This window comes from Natator depressus, chromosome 14 (assembly GCF_965152275.1).
Source record: "Natator depressus isolate rNatDep1 chromosome 14, rNatDep2.hap1, whole genome shotgun sequence".
Classification (NCBI taxonomy): Eukaryota; Metazoa; Chordata; order Testudines; family Cheloniidae; genus Natator; species Natator depressus.
This window is the reverse complement of record NC_134247.1, coordinates 7,000,914-7,022,795: the sequence shown is the minus strand read 5'-3', so window position 1 is coordinate 7,022,795 and position 21,882 is coordinate 7,000,914. Positions and strand designations below refer to the sequence as shown.

General features: G+C 39.6%; 1 protein-coding gene across 4 annotated transcripts in view; it reads left to right on the top strand.

Moving 5' to 3' along the window:
* CEP112 (centrosomal protein 112) overlaps window positions 1-21,882 on the top strand; it is a 359,203-nt gene that overhangs the window by 291,271 nt on the left and 46,050 nt on the right. For 2 of the 4 annotated variants that reach the window (XM_074972205.1, XM_074972202.1), the window contains 2 exons: window positions 7,840-7,941; window positions 11,488-11,552. In XM_074972205.1, coding sequence (XP_074828306.1) covers window positions 7,840-7,941; window positions 11,488-11,552 — 167 coding nt within the window. Of the gene's footprint in view, window positions 1-7,839; window positions 7,942-11,487; window positions 11,553-13,013; window positions 13,169-21,882 lie in introns of those variants that run through there. The other 2 variants (XR_012641956.1, XM_074972203.1) reach the window with 2 other exon arrangements.

The following is a 21,882-nucleotide window of genomic DNA, read 5'->3' as shown; positions in this document are numbered from 1 at the left end:
GAGGAAATTGTGATTGTAGAAGTAATTTCTGATTACTATCTACAAAGGCCTTGCCAGAAAGTTTTCGGCAGTCTGCAGATATAGAGCCTGATCCTGCATGTTGCTGAACACCCTCAGCTCCAGCTGACATCAGTGAGGCCTGAGGGCTATCCGTGCTTTGCAGGCTCAAACGCTTAAACCATTGAATCGTTCCACACTGGCAAGCACTAGGCAGCAGGTAACACAAGATGGAAAGTAAAGCTGTAACACATGAATACATTCCAGTGGTGGTGTCAGAGAATCTTATTCAAACTGCATTTCATAGTAATTATCTTGATAATGTTTTAGAAATTCTTTGCTATTAACAAAACCAGGAATTAATGGTGTTTGTTTGTAGGGCTGGACCAGTGGTGCTGGTCAGTAGCGTGGAAGATGAGCTAGTTTCGACTTCTAGTTGTCCGCTCCCCGGATCAGCGGATGTTGGAAGCACTGTTGAGGCTTCCCCCTTACACGTAACAGTGACTTCTCTAGCCAGTTTATGGAACAGCATGGATGTGAGCTGAAGGGAACAGTCCTCTGCCAGAGTGAGAGTCCTTTGGATGAGGGGTTAAGGAATTGGGGATCATGAACATTCCAACAGAGACAATGGAGGCCCCCTGCTGGAGGGGGGGCAGTGGAGGGAGTTTGTTAACCACAGCATTCCTTGTTATTCTGTGGTGTTGACAGCAAAAGCTTTTATTCCTATCCAGCTCATGTAATCTCAAGAATGCTGTTCTTGACATATGCAGCCGGCTGTTTTTTAAAGTTTTGCCTAGCTTCTCTTCCTTTGCAGTTATGAATTATATAGACCTTTAGTGCTTAACTACAAACAGAGGATTTTCCAGGTGGGGGATCTGGGGTAAGAACAGAAAGATATTGAAATACAAGCCGCTGAAGTAATAAGGTCTCTTGGATGCAGGTTGAAAGAAACTGATTTAGAGCAGAAAGCTTAGATTGTGCATTGAGCAGCACATCATAACTGGTGGTCCTTAAGGGTTAGTAAAACAGAGAGGCAAAAGATGTTTTGGACTCTCAAATGATTTACTAGCTAAAGAGAGAAAAACACAAAGGTTGGCTATGCCATCACCTTATGCTTTATTGAAATTGTGAGAGCCGGGTAGGTTCTGTAGCTGAATTTATTTTACTGTCATAGAACAACATGGTGCATATTTGACAAAAAAACAGGAGTGTCTGATCTTGCTCTACTATTTTCAGTTGAATTGAATTTATGCAATTGTTAATGCTTATTACTAATGAAAATTTAAGAATAGTGTCGTCAAATTATATCGTCGTGTTTCTTTAAATCTGTAGGAACCACATTTCAGCATGCATTTCACAATGAAGGTAGTAACTCCAACCTCCTATCCCTGGAATAGGAGAGTATGTGAACCAAACAGGGAAGAATGTTTGTACTCTAGTGCATTGTGAATCAGGTCTGGCTCTGGGTCCAAAAGTGCCTTGAGTAGCCCAGAATTTGGCACTCTCCAACCCAGGTCCAAGACAAGCAATTTGGGATCGTCATCTGCAATCGACCCTAGATTCTATTAAGATCTTTTTAGAGTCGGAGGACACCTGAAACCTGAATGAAATCGGGCGTCTGGATAATCGGGTGCCTCTGATTGTAGAGAGCTAGCAGGCTTCCCCGAGGCTGACTGAGACTCTGAGCAGCTTCACCGCACAGCAGCTTTGTTTCCCTCAGAGCTTGTTCCCTGCAGGAGCAGAAAATCGGTCACTACAGTCAGGGAGGAGGTGACCAACCTGTGATTAATCGTGAGTTCACATATCCAGGATTTTGCAAATTGGGGCTGCATTGTAATAACAACACTTAGAAACTGAAGAGCTAAGTGTAGTCTGTCGGAGGTGGGCAGTCACATGGGGTAGAAAAAGAGTTGCTGGGTTTGGAATAGGATGAAGGGCTTAGTTTTGGATAATTCACATACACAGCCAAACAAAATGTCTATCTCCTGTGATGTTCGTCTTGACTCATTATGACAATGCATCATTTTATGCCATGCAGTTCAGCATTTCCTATATTTCATATTGGAGAGTGTGGGGATGGTTCAGCTCTTATGTTTTTCTTAACTTGTTGTGTGGCCAACCAAAGGTTACTTTATCTATCTGTGGCAAATATAGCTTTTAATTGCTTCTGTTGACATCAAAGATTAAATCAGCTCATCGAAATGAACAAGAAGAAAGGCTTTCTCATGGCTAAAGAAAACCTAGCACAACACCAAATAAAACGGAGCTGTCCCATCCAACAGAGTAAAAGCCCTCCTGAGGGATGAAGAATTGTAATTTTAAAAATCTTTTAAGGGTATAGAGGAGACAGAGCTTTGGTGGGTCCTAGGTAGGCAACTCAAGTCAATAAAAGAAAAGACAAGTGTTTAGGGACAAAAAACCAAACCAAACAAACAAAAACACTCTTCAGTCCTTTTTCCATGGTCTAAAATAAATGTTAAAAATATCGACACCCCCCCCCCATCAAAATTAGTACACCAAACTCAGCTATATGTTGTCTGTTAGTTATAAAGAAGTAATTTAGACTTTCACCATGATCTATTTAAATCTCTTGGGTCAGTAAATCTTGTTAGTAACTTCAGCCAACAGCTATTAGCATGTTTAGCACAGTGTGACAGGAAACAGCTGGGATCTTATTTTCATCCCATTGTGCAATTATTAATGAATATAGTTGAAAGTAATATACTTTCGACAAACTATCTTAGCAATGAATTTATTGGGAGATCCTCTTCACCATGATATTAGGGTCTAATATTTTGCAGATCAGTTTTCACTGCAAAATGGTGCATACACCTTCTCACTGAAGTCCAGAAAGATATCACTCTAAGAATCAGCCCCAAGCAATCCTTCAGCTACCAGGGATTGTTTCTTTCTTTGTCTGTCTCACTCTCTTTTTTTAAATAGTACTCAAGAATTTCCTTCCAGCCAACTTAGTAATGTGTATCTGGATTCTAAAGCATGGTACCTATTTCTTTGTGACTTTCCAAGAATTATCTTCCTCAAAAGGTAACAGCTCTCTTCAGCCTTTGCTGGATTACAGTGTGAAAAGTGAATAACCATTTTGTGAAAACATGCAATTAGAGTGCACTTGAAGATTATACTGGTAAAAAATAAGCGGGTTGGAAGAGGCGTGTCGCAGAATTTGACTATAATTTCTGCCAGCAATCAGTACGGTGAAATTTACCCCACCATGGGCTAGTGCAAGAGCAGTCACAACTCTATATATCTATGGTGTGGCACTGCAGGTGGGAGAGGGAGACTGCAGTGGGGCCTGCACACAATGGAAGGGTGTCTCTGAATATGCAAGTGTGGCAAAGGGCTACTGGCAATAGAACTGGGTAGCCATACTTGCATGGATCTAGTGACCAGGAATTTTCTCGTGAATGACATAGAGGTTCTGCAGCCACTATTCCCATAGGCTGAAATGATGGTAACAGAAGGACTGGACTGGCATCCCACAGTCTGTTTGCAGAGTGGGGGCCATGGGATTCCTTTCCCTGGACCTTGCATCCCCAATTTTACAAGCTTTGTGCATGCCTGTAATGGGAATTTCACCGTTGTTATATTATCTTTAGATATGGAGTTAGAAAAGCTGTCCAGCACAATCTGCCTGATTGGTGAAATATAGCTTTTATTTTTTCTTAACTTCCAAAAATAAAAACATTTAGCAGTTCTAGCTGTCTGTTTCTTCTCCTCTCTCACCAAGAACATGTCTAACACATGTTAGATGAACACAAATATGCATGTTCTGCTGCATCCAGAACTCCACCCTAAATCAGCTCTTGGCTCAAAGGATATTTATCCTGGCAAAGTACATATACCTCATAATGTTTAAAGCACTCACAGAAATAACAGCATGAGTGTATCTAAGTTATTTTATTTTTAAAAAATACAAATCTTGATCTCTCACACACACACAAACATATCAGACAATTCTTTTATTTCTTTATATTTGCATGACACTATAGATTACAATTAGTTCACAAGAAAAACTTTTATTTGTCTATGTACATAAGGGCTTTGCGGGGGTCTCTTCGTTTGCTGGTACGTGAGAAGCATTTATGCACAGAATTCTCCTAAACTTTCATAAGATCTATTTTATTCCCTTCTACTGATAGTTATATTATGTATAATACATATTTGACAAGACTTGCTTTTTCCAAAAGAGAAAAAAAAAGGAAGAAAGAAAGAAAATCGGTACTTTAAGTGAGCCTTAATTTATATCTAGTCGTCAAGTGTTTAAACATGTGTGTTCTTTGCAAATAAGCTGGAAGTCAAAACTTATCTCAGTTTCAAATAAAGTAAAATCTGATTTGTGGTCCTGATGGCAAAACTTCCTGGCAGATTTAAAGCATTTTGTTGCTAAAACATGAGTAGCGTGAAGTGTGTTGGTGTGTGAACGCACAGTAAGGAAGTTCCATTTGAAAATTTTGAAGTCAGTCTGGCAGTGAACTTCCTCTTATCCATCACTGGTGAAGTCAGCCCCAAATCCATCAAAGCATTTGAGCACTTGCTTAACTTTAAGCAGGTGGCTAGTCCCATTGAAGTCCGTGGAACTATTGACATGTTGAAAATTAAGCACAGACTTAAGGCCCTGATTCAACAAGGTAATTAAAGCTGTGAGTAGTCCTGTTGAATTAAGTGCGACTAATCACATGCTCAAGGACCAAGCTGAATCAGGGTCTAAATGCTTTGCTATGTTGGGATGTTAGTGAATACAACAATAGTGGGAAAATATAAGGCCCAATCCTACTCCCAGTTGATCTATGTTGATATAATACCACTTAGTGGTGATGTCATTGAATAAAGGTGGCTGATTATTAACAAGTCCTTGTGCTTAAGAAATAATCATTTTCATGCCCAAAAATCCTAAATTGTAACATCTCTACAACAACCATGTCCATATTTTTAAATGTCTACCACCCTGTAATAAAATGAGTCCATGGGTCATTTACTTTCTGTTTGCAAATGTACATGTGGTGCTCCACTATGATATTTCACTTTCGAACGCAGTAATGTTCAAATATTTTCCATTTCCCCATCTTCAAACAGGAATGTGTTCTAAATCTCTTAGGTCTGTTTTCCTAATCACTGCAGTGGGAATGAGCATTGCAGTTTGCCTAACCTAGATACTCCTTATTGCATTCCCATATATTTTAGATAGTCCACTCACCTTCTCCATATTTGATACATTCCCTTCCAAGTTCATCTGGTTAGGTGCGTGAAAAAGAGCATCCAGTTTATGGGAAAAGACTTAATTTTACTTTTGGTGCTGAGACCATGTAATATATGTCATGACATAGACTTCTTGTTAGTCAGCCATCGTTAGCCAGTTGCCTATTATGAACACTCTGTATTAGATAGCAATACAGCAACGCAGTAAGCTTACATTTCCCCCAGCTTAATGTGATTGCTAAATCCCAAACAAAAGATTAGAGGAAGTTCACTATCAGACTGGCTAGTGTAATGTGTTAAATTCACAATAGACATATGTGATCCGAATTAGACACGTAGGTACCTATCCAAAAAAGCAGATATTCAGATAAGTTTCCTCTCGAGGTTCCTTCCAGTTCTATGGTTCTAAGATTCTGTGATTATTTATATTCACCTGAAACTTTTCTTCTTATTGTAGACATCTTCAAAGACATCTTTCTGTAATCCTCCATCCAGTTGCATGGTCTTTAAGTACAAATGCTCCAGAACTATTGAATAAAACAATCATCAACCAAACTCCCCTGAGACTCAAGAGTATTATGTAAACAATGCACCAGGGCAGCATACCCTAGGCAATGAGAGACATGGGTCTCCTGCATTCTTTGCTTACAACCAAGTTTCTGGAAATGCCCTTTCCCAGTCAGTTTTCAGTGGGGGGTTGTTTAAAATACTAATTAAAAGGAGGGGAAAATTAAGTATAAAAATAATTAGAAAATGATGACTGCAGCTGGTTCTGCTCTTTCCTTAACTTCTATAAATTAGTCCTAAAGTGCATATGACATACAGTTATGGACACTGCTGGTAGGTACCAAAGATGCCATGGTAGCAATGCATATCTATGTCAGAAACCCCAAATGAAATAGTATGGAACTCCTTTACTTCAGCCTTTGTTCACCACACCTTCTTTTTGAAAGTTCAAAAATAATTTTTTTCACTCTTGCAGCTATTTCTTTTGGGGAGTTACACACCCTTTCATATTTAAAGGGCCTGATACAGTGCCCACTGAAGCCAATAAGGAGTCCTTCTGTTGATTTCAATGGGTATTGAATCCATCCCTCAGTGACTGGTGATCATTTATGTAGACAAAAATCAATTCATGATTCTCTATATGGTTAGAATGGAGACATAACTTTATAGTGATATTTTTAAGTATACTGGGATGAGCTGCTAGGGTGGTAATATTTCCTTGATATATACCCATAATCATGTGTAAGGAGATCACACACTGGTCTTTTGAAGATGCTCACAGAGTCATTCCAAGTCCAAACATTTTAGAAATCTCTTTGAGCATTTGAATCTCCAACAGAGTCTTGAATTCATTGCAGCCAAAAGGGAAAGGTCAAGCAGAAAGCAAAAGCATATGGAGATTGCTGTAGTGTCAGATAATGTGCCTAGAAATTACTTTAAAAGAGAATAATCATTTCAGGAGACAGGTTTTGGTCCTACTCAATTTAATACTTTTAGAGCTTAGTTAGAAGAATAGTAGATCAACAATTTTGACTCTGCTGCAATGAATTTGACTGAAAAATGAGCTGTGAAGAGGGCAAGGAATGTCTTGCAAATTTTCCGTGTAATAATAAGTAAGACAAGATCCTCAAAATATCTAGATGGGGATTGACAAGTCATTAAACTATTCTGAGTGCATCACTTAGCTGGAGGGCATTAATAGTCCTGGAATGAAGTCCAAGAAATGCCAAGCTGTAAATAAAACATAGTTACATCCATAGACACAAAATGTTCCTCCTTACAAAACTTCTTAACTTCAAACTGTTTTTTAAAAAATTCTGTATACAGAGTTGTTTTGTCTCATATATTAGGAGTTAGACACAAGCAATGCCTGTGGGCCTGAGCTAACGCCCACTGAAGTCAACAGGAAGGCTCTCATTGACTTCAGTGGCTGCTGCATGAGGCCCTCTGCCCAGTCCCCAGCCGTGCTTTCATTAAAGCTTCCCAGGGACGGATTAGAGGGAGATAGCCACATGGCCCTTCCTTTGTCCTCTCACACCAGGTCTTAACAGAGCCCCTACTATGTCTCCTTTTTCTGCCCATTTTTTCCTCACTCCTTTTCTATATACCCTCTTTTTTCTTCTTGTTTTCTTTTCTCTCTACTTCTTTTCTTCTTTCTTCTCTTTTGCTCTTTTATGTGTTTTGGGGACACTTTCTCCTCTCCGTGCTCCCCCACCCACGCCCCAGAACCCGCTCCCTGTTCTTCCACTCACCAGAATTCTGCATGGCCCTGGGGATGGTAACTGGTGCCATACAAGGCTGAGCTGAGTAATGAGAACTACAGCTGGTTGCATAAAGGGCACAGCAGAAGCAGAGAGGGAAGGTTTGTGACATTAAGGAGCTGCCTACCACTTGACCTGCAAAGGTGGCAGCATGCTTGCAGTGTCTGTGTGCAACGGTGGATCTGCGTTCTTACAGCTTTCTTCCTCTGTATCCTCACCCTCCCTTGCCCCCCACCCCCAGTTAGTCTTGTTCTGGCCTCCAAATTGGGAAACACTGCTCTAAGAAGAAGCTGGCTGTGAAGATTCTCTCCTGCCCCCCAAATTGGTTATGTGTCATTTAAATCTCTTTATTCAATTTCAGGTGACATACATACGACAAGAATATGAAACCAAACTCAAAGGTCTGATGCCAGCATCTTTGAGAAAGGAACTCGAAGACACCATTGCATCTTTAAAATCTCAGGTAAAATATCAGCACTCAATTGTCTCCAATTCTAGGGTTTAAATAACACTCATCTCTTTTATAAAGGAAACTATGAATGCATTAAATTTGGCAATATTGGATTGAGGTCAGTGATAAACTGGCAAGAGTCCGGTGCTTATCACACCATCACCTTTCTTCTAGGATCCCCCTCTCCCCATCTCCCTCATCTCGCTACCGAAAGAGTCATCTCTCTTGATCCAAGGGATTTACCTCAAATGCCGGCTGAAAGTAGAAAATAAAGTCAGCAATGATGTTGCAACTGTTACCTTTTTTTTTTTTCCCAAGAATATGCTGCTGAAGACGGAATATGGTTAGCAACTATCTATTATCAGTGTTTCTTCAGAAGAAACTCTGTTCACCATGCCCTGGGGGACTCTTAGTTTCCTTTGCAGCCTGTATAATAAAGCAGCCCTTTGCTTTTTTAGGTACTGCTTCAAAAGTCCATTGAATTAATTCCAAGTTTGGTTGATAAAGGTAATAGCGTTGATATAATATCTTGTCAAAGACATTTGATTTGGTACACACAACATTTTAGTTTGGATTTGCAGCAGGAATTAACTCAGGAAATCCTATGACCTGTGTTGTGTTAGATAAAACTAGATGGTTCCTTCTTGTCTTAAAATATATGAAACTGTAAATTAATCCAAATGGCAGCCCTAGAAGTAAGAATAGTAAAGATGAAGACAAACTGTTAAATGTCACTTTTTTAAACCAATGACTGATCATGTTTTAAAAAAAAAAAAACCAACCCCTTACCCCTTTGGAAGGGCTACTGGGTAGTGGATAGTTAGGAAGCAGATGTGATGTATCTTGATTTCAGCCAGGCTTTTGACACAGCCCCACATGACATTCTCATAAGCAAATAAGAGAAATGCGATCTAGATGAAATTACTATAAGGAGTATGCAGAACTGGTTGAATGACCATAATCAGCGTAATTAACGATGGTTCACTGTCTACAGGGGAGGGTGTATCTAGTGCAGTCCCACAGGGGTCAATCTTGGGTCCAGCAGAATTCAATATTTTCATTAATGACTTGGTCAGTGGAGTGGAGAATATACATATGAAATTTGTGGATGACACCAAGGTGGGAGAGGTTGCTAGCACTTTGGAGAACCAGATTAGATTTCAAAATTAACGTAACAAATTAAACAAGATGAAATTTAATAAAGACAAGTGCAAAGTACTGCATTGAGGAAGGAAAATGCACAGTAGCTGGCTAGGAAGTAGTACTGCTGATAAGGACCTGGAGGTTATAGTGGATGACAAATTGAATATGAGTCAGTGATGTAATGCAGTTGCAAATAAGGCTAATATTCTGGGCTGTATTCATAGGAATGTTGTAGGTAAGACATGGGAGGTAATTGTTCCACTCCACTAGGCGCCAGTGAAGCCTCAGCTGGAGTAGTATCCAATTCTGGGTGCCGTACTTTAGGAAACACATGGACAAACTGAGGAGAGTCCAGAGGAGAGCAACGAAAATGATAAAAGGTTTAGAAAACCTGACCTTTGAGGAAAGATTTTAAAAACTGGGCATGTTTAGTCTTGAGAAAAGAAGACTGAGGGGGGGACCAGATAAGTCTTCAAACATGTTAAGGGTCATTATAAAGAAGACTGTGATCAATTGTTCTCCGTGTCCACTGAAGGCAGGACAAGAAGTAGTGGGCTTAATCTGCAGCAAGGGAGATTTAGGTTAGATATTAAGAAAAACATCCTAAATACTGGAATAGGGTACAAAGGAAGATGGTGGATCTCAAATCTTGGAGGTTTTTAAGAGCAGGTTAGACAAAAAACTGTCAGGGATGGTCGAGGTACACTAGGTCCTGCCTAAGCGCGGGGGGGGGACTAGATGACTTCTAGATCCTTTCCACCCTACATTTCTTTGAGTTTATAAGGGTACGCTGTGTATGGTGGTGATGTGATGTACAAACTCCACTCTGGATAGCAGAATCCTTCAGGAGCCATTCATAATCCACGTGCAATCATTTGAAATGCCAAGACATGCATATGTTCATGAAATGCCAAAGGTTGGGGGGGAGGAAATGAAAGGTTAAACTGCTATCTGAGTTGTTAAGCGAGTTTTTTTTGTGCAGAAGTCAACTTTTTTTGGCTTGGATTTATTTGGTAAAATGTTGTTTGAAATGAGGTCGTTACTTAAAATCATAAAACTGCTTATAGTTTTACATAAGATATTAAATAGAACCACATCGTCCATCTCTCTCCCTGGAAATGGTTGTTAGTTTAATTTACTTACATTCTCTGTTTATAAAAGTTAGTTTGTAACATTTTTTTGCTATGCATGGGGATTTCCCTTGGCAATGTCTGTCTTTAACAGAAATATGACATTTCCATAAGAGAGAGCTTTATAGTCCCACATGCTAAAGGTGACACAAGTTAATAGTCGATTGCAGATATTTATTTATTGCATGTAAAGGAATTTCCAGTGGTACTGATATTTAATCTGATTAAAGTCATTGCAGACCAATAAAGGGTTAAGGATCTACCAGGATGATCTATTTCCAGTTGATAGTAAAAGGCCAATTAAAAGTTTAGTTTACTGTTAACTTTGTCTGGTAGGAAGCATTCCATTGGAACAGATATAAGAATACTTCACTTTACAGTGAGTATTGTTTTTTAAAATTGAAACTGATATACACCTGCAGGGCTTCTTTTAGGATCAGCAGCATTTCAAAGGACTAAAAGTAACTCCAGACTCCTAAAACTGGGTGTTAACGCAGAAACACGTAGCTGCTGGCTTCATCTGCAGCAGTATACAGTAGTCACAAACCATTTAGTAAGCAGGGTTCTCTTCTGAAGCACAGGTGTCCTTGTCTTTGAAAATTGTTGAAATTCCAGTCTGAAAACATCAGAGGAGAACGGCAGTGGAATCCTTACACCTGTCAGGATTATTAATTGTTCCTGGGGGTGTGACGAACCAAGAACTGTTAAAAATGAACAAATATTCACTGCTCAGCAAAGTTTTCTAAAACTTTAGTAAAGTTTAAAATGCATTGCACAATTGTTCACTGCCCACCCCCATGAGCTCTTTGTAAGCTGTCCTAACATGATAGTGCTACATAATATAAGCATTAAGTCTCTCACACACCCTGTGAGAAAGTGGAATGTTGTTTTCACAATATTTCAGATAAGGAAACTGAGGTAGAGAAGTGAACTGACTTAGTGTCAGAGCTGGGATTAAAACTCAGATTCTCAGTCCCATGTTTAGTCCACATGCTACATTATCCAGTATAGCTCTGAGTCCAAAAAGTTATCGTGGCTGTTTTGGCTTCTGACTGAGTGTATAGGGTGCGGGATTAATGCTGTGAGTACACAGGCCAGGGAAACCACACTAGCAACTTTCGGTCAAGCATCATTGCTTAAATCCAGCTCACGACTAAGGTGCTATTGAGATTTCTCTCGCCAGCATAAACTGGGCTTCAGACAGTAAAGTCAGCCTCTGTGAAACAAGTACCAATTGATTCATTAAGATTTTATACTCCACTTTCATATGGGATGTATTTTGTAGGTAAACTTTCTGCAGAAGAGAGCATCTGTCCTACAAGAAGAACTGAATGTGTACCACACCAGAAGGTAAATGAGTGTCTTCTCCTCAATTTGTACCATTTCACACCTGTGGGTCTCAGCTATTGAAGTTTTACCACTTAATTAAAATGCTTAAATATGGTTACACTTTAAAAAGAACCTTATTTTCAGTAAACAAGCTGTCTTTGAGAAGTTACTCAGCTCTTCTAACCACAATGCTTAGTCAGTACTATTAGAGCAAGATTAGAGAACTTGCAGGTGCAATACAAGTCTGGGCCTTGCCTCCATGTTCATGATGAGACAGTGCACAGCTGCAGGTCTGCAGTGATGCTGCCTTCTTTTAAAGATAGAAAACGATGATGCAGTTCTGAATATTACAGCTTACAGCTTCAAAGTCCAGGATCTTTAGCTTTGTTTCAGACCTGTACACCATCCAAAATAAATGACTACAAGTGTTGCAACAACAATAAAAAGATTCTCTGTGCCCTTACAGTAAATGATTCACATGGATGATTGGGAAAAAGGAAACTTCCAAGCAAGGTCATTGAGGTTTTTTCGGCCTTATAGGGTTCATTGATAATTGTATATCTCACAGCAGGATTTCTGCAAAGAACAGGATGTGCACATATAAATAGCAGATATTTTAATGAAAACCATGTAAGATATAAAAACTAGTCTGAAAATATGAATCTTAAAAGGACTTCTTAAACATTCTGGATATTTGTAGCTGAGACTGATGATAAAATATGTACAGGGGTGTGTGTGTGTGTGTGTGTGTTTTCACATTGTTTCCCTGAGATTTTTGGTTCTGTACTTGGTATTATAGGAGCCATTGTCAGATAAACATTGATTCAGTGTATTGATTTATCCCCAACATATCTCCATTGCGAGCAATGGAATTACACAGCAATGCTTTTGGCCCAAACGTTTCCACTGAGACAGCCAGTCAGTGTTTTCACACAGAGTACTAGCTGGCTAAGAGATTGGTAATGGTTTATCGATCCAGTCATAGGTTTAGATCCAGGTCACTACTGACCAAAAGTTGAATAACACATTTGAATGTGGCTTGTGTGTAATGACTTTAGTGCCATTCTTAATAGAGGAGAAGGGTAGGAAAATTAACTTTACCAGTGTATCCCAATGGCTATACCTAAGGTTAAACCACATCGGCAGCCTAGTTTGGAGAAGTTTGTACTGCTACAGCCTGTTCTGTGGTTAACAGAGAATCAGGCCGGAATCTTTCACAAGACTAAATTCACGGTCATTTGGAGGGAGTCAAGGGGGAGGAGGGGGAAGTATTATCTTCACACTGATTCATTAGCAGACCCTTCTCTGTTAATGTTGTGCAGTGTTTGAGGATACTTGATAAGCTGTTCAGTGCAGGGACTGAATGTAATCTATATGTGTTCAATGCGTAGCATAAACGGGCCTGATCCTGATTCATGCCTATGAGCACTTTCTAATACAAATAATAGTAAGATATAACTAAGGAGAACATTTTAATTTTAGGTAACTGCTGGAGCAGAGGAAATTGTTCAAGTGACAAATGGACTTCTTTCAGCAGGTTTGAAGATATGGATCTTGTAAATTAAACTGTGAGATCAGTGGCTGTTTTGTTAGCACAGAAAATGTAATTAAGCTCATGAAAGCACATTCATCATTCATGCCAGAGTTTTTTGAGTTGTATCTTACTTGAATTATTTTTTACCATTATCTTATTACAGATTTACAGTTTTGATATATTAAGTGTGTTTGTGTGTGTGCTCAATTTACTTCCTGCGAAACTAAATTCCCTGGACTATTGGTTTTGCTATTACTTCCTAATATCATTTTTATTCAATTTTATACATGATAAAATCATGTTTCTATTATTATTATTATTATTATTCAGTATATTTTAAAAACATATTTTACATTGTTTTCATGTTCATATGTTTACATAATATTAAAATATTCTTTTGTACTTTTTTGTTTTGACATTGTTTGGGGTCCCTGAACATTTCATTTGCTGACATAGTCATGATGTTTGTGAGGGTTTTACATACCGTGATGTATTCACAGGGGAAAATCCTGTTCCAACTATGGAAACTTCACAAGTGCTGCCTTTAGTCACTCTTCTGATTAATGGCCATCAGTGGGCATGACACAGGCTAGGCAGCCACAGGACAGGGTTCTTTTCTATGAAAATGCATTGAATTATGTGGTGTATTTTGAAAAGATAAGCAAATAAGGGCCCCTATTCTGCAAAAACATATGTGCTTAACCTTAAGTATCTGAGTAGTCCCATTGAAGTCATTGGGGCTACCCATGTGTTTAAACCTTAGCAGGTGCCTAAGTGCTTATAGGCTCTGAGACATTGAAAGTAATGGAAGCTGAGAGCACACAGCACCTACCTGGAGGCACTCATCAGCTTGTAAACTTGGGTTCTTCTTTTCTGTTGTTCATATTGTTCAAGAATGGCCATTACTAGCTGGTTTTAATCCACAAACTGAGAAGTGGGGAATATAAGAAACCAGCTGTTTACCTCTGGCAAACATGACACAGTTAGTGGTCTGGACACAGGATATGGAGAGAAGAAGTTACTGACAATGGCCTTGGGCAAGTTATTGAACTTCTCCCTGTCAGTGATAAATGGTGATGATAATCCTTGGATACCTTCCTCAGAAGGGTGGTGTGAGCATTAATGTATTACTATTTGTAAAGAGATTTGATGATGAAAAGGGCTGTGTTGTTAAGCAACAGCGATGCAACTGACCTCTAGGGGCACTGTGGCATACATGCTGAGCCCCCAGCTCACAGGCTGCTCCAGTATCATCTCCCTTCTGGCATCTAGATAAATGAGGGAGGAAACCTGTTGGCAGACCAGATTACACCCACCCTCACCTCTTGGCAGCAGGGCCATTGGGAGAGGCAACTTTCTGCCAGATTTCACCCTCCCGTCCCACACATCACCTCTCCACCTTTGCTTGGTGCTTTGTTAATTGTGAGGCTGGTCCTGGCCTGTGCCCATCCTTGGCTGAGCTATAGGTTTTCTACCTTCTCTGAATCAATTAGTGATCCCATTGCTTATGGATAAAGGTTCTTCAGAGCTCTCAGATAATCAGAGAAGTGATGCAGCAGGTGCCACTAAGCGCTGCCTTGGGCGATGGTGTGTTTTACTAGGAGTGATGTGCCAAGATACATTTAATTTGTTGTGGGTAGAAAAATTAAAAACTGTTTACTCAGAAAGACATATGGCAACATTAATTCAGCTCTTCAGAAGAAATTTCAAGAGTTCACTGAGTTGCAGATTCTGAACTGAGTGGATTAGCTTTTGTAAATTGCTTTGTGTTGGATCTGAGATAGAAGCATCTATTGTGATGAAACTTCTTTTCCCAAGCACAAATGAAATGAGATGAGTGATGATTAGCATGCTGCTAATATTTTTGCACCTATCAGAGTGGTTATAGGGCTCTTGAAATCAGTGGAGTAGCGAAACTAATGCACATAACCTCCGTTGCACATGGATCCCTGAGTAGACTAACTGAATGCAGATCTGAATTTCATTATGTACCAAGGAAATGGGTTGCTAACATCAGTGATGATCTCAACAAACAGTTTAAGAATGAGGGAGAAAAGCAGAACGTGGTCAATTTGAGTGTTTCAGAATTGAGATGATCTCCCCTTACGGAGAAAGTACTATGGAGGCCAGCGGTAAACTAAACCAGGTCCTGAGGTTCACCCCATAAAATGAATTGCTATAATTTTTTAAACATTTCTTACATTTAAAAAAAGTTGAGGTTTGTGCCTTCCCTGTAATTGGTACATGATCAAGAAGTATCACACCGGGATGTGCTTAACTATCAGGTAACAGTTGGTTTCACGGCTTGTAACTCTTACTGCTGACTGGCTAGTCAAGGCCCTCTACCCGAGGTTCACTTTCTAGCAAAAGAGTTGTCAGCTGAAAGTGGCTGATTTCATTACCACACAATAAACAGGCTTCTTTGTGGCTTGATTACGGCTGTATTTGTGCATTATTATTTTACTGATTTTTTTTTTCAGTAGAAAAGATGATTGTTTAATTCTGTGTAAAAATCACACAAATAATTAAAAAAAAAAAAGACATCAAATCATTCAGCAGTGGTGAGGGAGTCCTTGCCCTTATCAAGGTGAAACTTTGTTTCACTGCCACTTACAGTTCTTGTGATACATGTAACAAATGTTTATTTCTCTTAAAGTTGGAAGAAAAGGGATAGAACCCCCACGCACCATCAAACCCCTTTGCTTTGTTCTACAACAGTGCTTTAGTTGTAAGGGTTTGTTTTGTTTTTCCCCAGCATAACGGAAGCTCTTCTACTACTTGCCTATATCCTATGCAAACAACTTCAGTATTTCATGCTGTTTCAAACTGAGAAATGGCTGTGCTCCTAACAGAGACGACTTACTGTGACCGGAAGAAAATATCTGTGGTCACTAATATCTGTAGTGTTAAAAGTTACAGTGATCTCTTTTTTTTTTTTTTTTTTTTGAAAGAACGTATACAGCCGCAGTGATAAGCAGTCTTAATAGAGAATGTAGCAGGGATTTGATTTTTAAAATTATCTTAATGCAAATCACAATTCACTGAAGGCACTAGGCGCTAATGAATTTTACTAGGTCTCATTCTGATGGTAGAAAGGGAAGATAGAACATCAAGTATCATATGAAAAAGTTTCAGAACACAAGGTCATTTTAATTCATACTTTCTTTTTTTAAAAAAAAGAACGGTCTTTTCTCAGCTTTGATATTTTGTTCAGAAATGTCATTTCTTTTAAACCTTGTCATTAAAGAAGGTTTTTTCTTTAAAGTGCATTATCAAAGAGTGCAGAAATTGCAAGTTACTGAAACTAAAATGCATGATCAGTTTTAAATCCACCAACTAAAGCCCACTTAAAATGAAATGTACTCTTGTGCTGGCGGCTTCTTTGATAAAGCCCGTGAAAGACACAAAGTTGGTCAGTTCAAACCAGGAAAAGAAGATAATTAAGTAAAACTTTTTTTCCTACATTTGAAATTACTTTTATGGATGATAAGCATTGAGGGGACTGATTAAGGGCCCAATCCTGCAAACGTGCTCTCACATGAGAGCACGCAGATAACTTTGTAGGAACAGTCTCTTACAGAGCAATTACACAGTCGTTATATGTGAAGTTTGAGAATTTGGAGTAATGTATAAGCTGGATCACCAAGTCTGCATTTCAAAATGTCTTTTTTTTTTTTTTTTTACCATTTGTTGCCACAACATGATCAATATGTTTCATTATAGCGAACCATAACATAAAGGAGTGCAGGTCTTATGTAGTGCACCTGCTTTACCATTTGTGAGTATTTCAGATCCCCATCTTTCTCTTGATGCAGGTTTTACCCTATGAACTGCTATGCTTGGTTACCAGATTTTGCGTGCTTTTCTTGGTTCAGGGGGACACTGATAAAATATGGGGGAATGGAGAATTTTGTGTGACTTCTCATAATTCTGTTATTCACAGCAAAGGAACTTGAATTTTCATTTGACACGTTTATACTCAAAATCTCTGAAATAATCAAAGGGATATTAACAATCAGAGAACAGGTGGTGGTAAACCATCATACAGATCAATTTATTTCTACCAATAGCCATTAATGAATCAATCTCTACCAATAAGTGCTGCATTGTACACTATGATAGTACATGCTGATCAGTTGTTTAGCCACTGGCATGAGAGGCTTGGGGCCTGGTTCTTATCTCTCTTACTCTAGTGTAAATCAGAAGTAACTCTGTTAAAGTCAGTGGAGCTACACTTGAATTAAAATGGTGTTAGTGTAAACTGTATCAGAATCAGGCCTGAGGCCTTCATTAGTTACACTTCAGCATTATAAACTGCTTAGCCTTCCTACCTCTCCACTTCCCAACATCTGTTGAACTTTTTATTGTTGATAGTACCAGGAGTTTCTGTTCTCACAGACCAATATATATTTAACATTAAAGCTGGGATTTTCAAAGGGAGGTGAGGGGCCAAACCACATTGATTTTCAGTGAGATTTAGACACTTGAAAATGCTAGCCTGAAACAATATCATGTATAGAAAAGGGCCCCTTTTTAGGCTGACTCATCGTTATTCCATATGTTCTAGAGGCCTAGAGCTCAGTGGGAGGGGAAGAATATAAATTTAAAATGTCTCTACCAGTACTTCAACAGGTGGGAAATCCTCTGCCCAGCAAAATGCAATGTAAAATGCACAGGGTTACAACAGGGCGTGCTCTAATACTTAAAATCAACAACACAACACAGCGGCTACATTGCAGATACCCACATTTGTATCTCAAGGGCCAAGGAAATCATTCAAGATTATGCATTAGGATAAAGTTTTCCTATATATTCTAGTTGTACTTGCACTACAATCCCTTCAGTGCCTTTGGGGCTGCATATACTAAGGATTCCAAACAGCACGGTAACCGGACTGATTGATTGATGGTTACTCTGAAGGGCAAAAGCTTGGCCCAGCTGAAGACCCATAAGAGTTTTAATATGAACATCAGTGGACCAAGGAGCAAAACCTACAACACACAAATTGGACTTCGTAACTGACCGGTTTGTTCTCTTGACACTGACACCCATTATCTCTGCATAAAATGGAATAAAGTCCCTTTCTTCAAATAGGGCTTCCTGGAACAAGGAAATAAGCCAGAGGATTTTTAAGAGAATGATTGGGGCGGCTCATGTTTGTTAAGTTAATGGCCCCATTAGTATTTCATGAACACACACCCTCAAAAAAGTTGGAGCCTGAATCTTTATGAGGGCTGCGTTTAATTGTATTCAGGAATATCCTTACGTCTCCTGGCATTTATTTGGGACGCTCACTTGTCTTCTACTAATTTGCTTCATTGGTGTTGAATGAGCTGACATTTCAGTACAGACGTGGATGTATAGGTCAGTGGAAACATATTCCAAACAGGCCTCTCTCAAATATATACGTAAGACTGGGCTTCCCCCCAGTATAGTAGATGGTACTTCACTTTTCCATAAAAAGAAAAGGAGTACTTGTGGCACAAGTCCTTCTTTTCTTTTTGCGAATACAGACTAACACGGCTGTTACTCTGAACACTTTTCCATAGTTGGTTTTATAGGTAGGGATGGTCTTGTGTTTAAGGCACAGAAGTGGGAGAGCAGGATCCTGTCCGAACTGCCACAGACTCAGTCGGCATGTTGTTTAAATATGAGAACAGTCGCCTCTTCCAAGAGATTGAGAGGCTAAAGTAATGTTTATAAAGCACAATGAGATCTTCAGATGGAAAGAAGATAGAAGTGCTAAATTGTACATGTGTGTGTGCACTTACATATGTAAATAAATTAGCATAATCACTGCTCCTATCCCAAGCTTTGAGTGCATAAAGAATGTAATACTGTGCTTTCAAAGATTACAAACTCCCTTTGATCCAGTGCCAACATTAAAGTGCTCTCCAGCCCACAAAGCCTGAGATCTCCCTTCCCCCACCACACCACACCTCACCTCACTCCTCTCCTAATGAAGTAGACTTTTAGACAGGTTTTGCCATGTGCTCTAAAGGGGGATAGTAAGTTTCGGGGGCCCTCCACTAAGAATGCCTCGTGCCCCTGACTAATAGAGGGATCTCATGGATCAGTAGCTGGTTAAAAGATAGGAAACAAAGGAAGGAATAAATGGTCAGTTTTCACAGTGGAGAGGTAAGTAGCAGGAAGGATCTGTAGTGGGACCAGTGCTGTTCAGGTAAATAGCAATGTGGCAAAGTTTGCAGATGATACAAAATTACTCAAGATAGTTAAGTCCAAAGCTTATTGTGAAGAATTACAAAGGAATCTCACAAAACTGGGTGACTGGGCAACAAAATGGAAAACATAATATACATACAAAGGATTGGGTCTACGTTAGCTGTTACCATTCAAGAAAGTCAAAGTGGATAGTTTTCTGAAACACCCGCTCAATGTGCAGCAGCAGTCAAAAAAGCTAAGAGAATATTTGGAACCATCAGGAAAAGGATAGATAATAAGACAGAAAATATCATAATGCCACTATATAAATCCATGTTATGCCCACACCTTGAATTCTGCATGGAGATCTGGTTGTCCCATCTTGAAAAAGATATATTAGAATTCGGAAACGTACAGAGCATGATTGGGGCATGGAACAACTTCCATCTGATGAAAGAGTATAAAGACTGGGACTATTCAGCTTAGAAAAGAGACGACTAAGGGGGAATAGGATAGAAGTCTATAAAATCACAAATGGTGTGGAGAAAGCAAATAGGGAAGTTATTTGTGAAGGGGTAAATAACACAAGAACCAAGAGTCACCCAATGAAATCAATAGGCAGCAGGCTTAAAACAAACATAAGGAAGTACTTCTTCACACAATGCAAAGTCACAACTTGTGGAACTTGTTGCCAGGGGATGTTGTGAAAGCCAAAAGTATAACTGGGTTTAAAAAAGATTTAGATAAGTTTCTGGATGCTAGGTCCATCAATGGCTGTTAGCCACAGTGGTCAGGGACGCAACCCCATATTCTGGGTGTCCCTAAACCTCTGACTGCCAGAAGCTGCAACTGGACGACAGGGAATGGATCACTTGATGAATTGTCCTGTTCTGTTCACTCCCTCTGAAGCATCTAGCACTGGCCACTGTCGGAAGACAGGATACTGGGCTAGATGGACCCTTGGTCTGACCCAGTATGGCCATTTTTATGTTCTTACTGTTCCAGCTGAGCTCAGCCACCTGTTCACTTTTGCAATACATACACGTGCATGAGGTCTATGGTACTCTGTGCCTCAGTTTCCCCTCTGTACACTGGGGATAATAGCACTGCGCTACCTCACAGGGGAGTTGCGGACATTCACACCTGTGTTCAGATAGATAAATACCAAACTGCCACCATGTGAATTTTAAAAATGAATGAATGAAGCAAATCTGTAGACAAATGCTTCAGCTAAATGCCTTCTTCATGTCTTCTTCTAAGTGTTCTGAACACCAAAGGAGGTAAATCACCAAAAAATTGAACTACAGAATGGCTTGCTACATTGTTAGAAACCTGATCCTCAGTTGGCTCCTTGAAAGATAAAGGTCATTGAGGGCACGGTATCTAAATCAGATAAAACACTCAGGGTATGTCGACACTGCATTTTAAAACGAGTGACTCTGACAGCCCGACTCTTTACCCTCCAGCACGCATGGCTCCCACTGCAGCACTAAAAACAGCTGTGTAGATGTTCAGGCTCTGACTCTGAAGCCCAGGGAAGGGGTTGGGTCAGTAGGACCTGGGTTTTGAGACTTGCTGCCATGGGTTTTAAAATGCAGTGTAGACATATCTTCCGAAAGCGCCACGTACTGATAATTTATTTCTTCTAGCATGATTGCCTGTAATAGCTCAAAACTGTTAATCTGTGTTAAGGAGTTAGTATTTTAGGGTTTCAAAGCCCCTGTTAATTTAGTATATAGTTGCAATGACACCACTAGTTAAAAGTAGCTATGGATGAAGTTCAAAAACTTCTATGATTGAGTTCAAAGGCTTCACCAAAGCTTATGTGGATTTATCCAAACCCCACATAGAGTCCAAATCTGAGTGGAATTTTCACAAAATCAGGCCTTTTTGAATGATTCCCAGCACATCCCATGTGTGCCTAGGCCAGAAATAATGAAAGAACAGTCTTCCGTTTTCTCAGCTGTCAGGTCTGTAGAGTCAATTCTCAGAAACTCTGAGCAACTTTGGTCTGAAGTTCCATGACTCTGAGCACAAAGCATCAAAAACCCAGCACCAATTAGGATACAAACAGTAGACAGTTCTGCACAACTAAAGATTTCCCAATAGGAAACAGAAGTTACGGAAAGATTAAATGAAATGCTCCACCCCGGCTACAAGGTAATGAGGTGGTAAAAGCAGCTACAAAGAGCACTCAATCAATGGCAGAATTAGAGGGCCAAGAACCTCATTGTCAGGTAATTGTGCAGTGTGTGCTTTTCCTCTTTTTTAATTCCAATTAACAGTATGAAAGTTGCGAGGTGGGTCCCATTAGTCAGACATGAAATCTCACCACAAAGATGGAGCGCTGATAGTAGCCAGCAGAGCAAGCCTGACAGCCTTGTCATGAGTCTTTTGGGAACTCTCAAGGAAATGATTTTGAAATTCCAGTCCTCCACTGATAGTGCAGTCAGCACCAATTTGCAACATACCCAGAGAAGCCAAATTAATCAACAGTTTTTGCAAACTATCCCTGGGAACTCCATGGAGTGAAAGTTTGATTTCATTTTTTTTCTTTCTTTCTCTACCCTATCTCTTCTGATGTGAAGCAGGGTAGAGGAAGCCAGTTGTATCCACGCATTTAATGTCTCACTCCCCTCCTCTCCATCTGCTCTC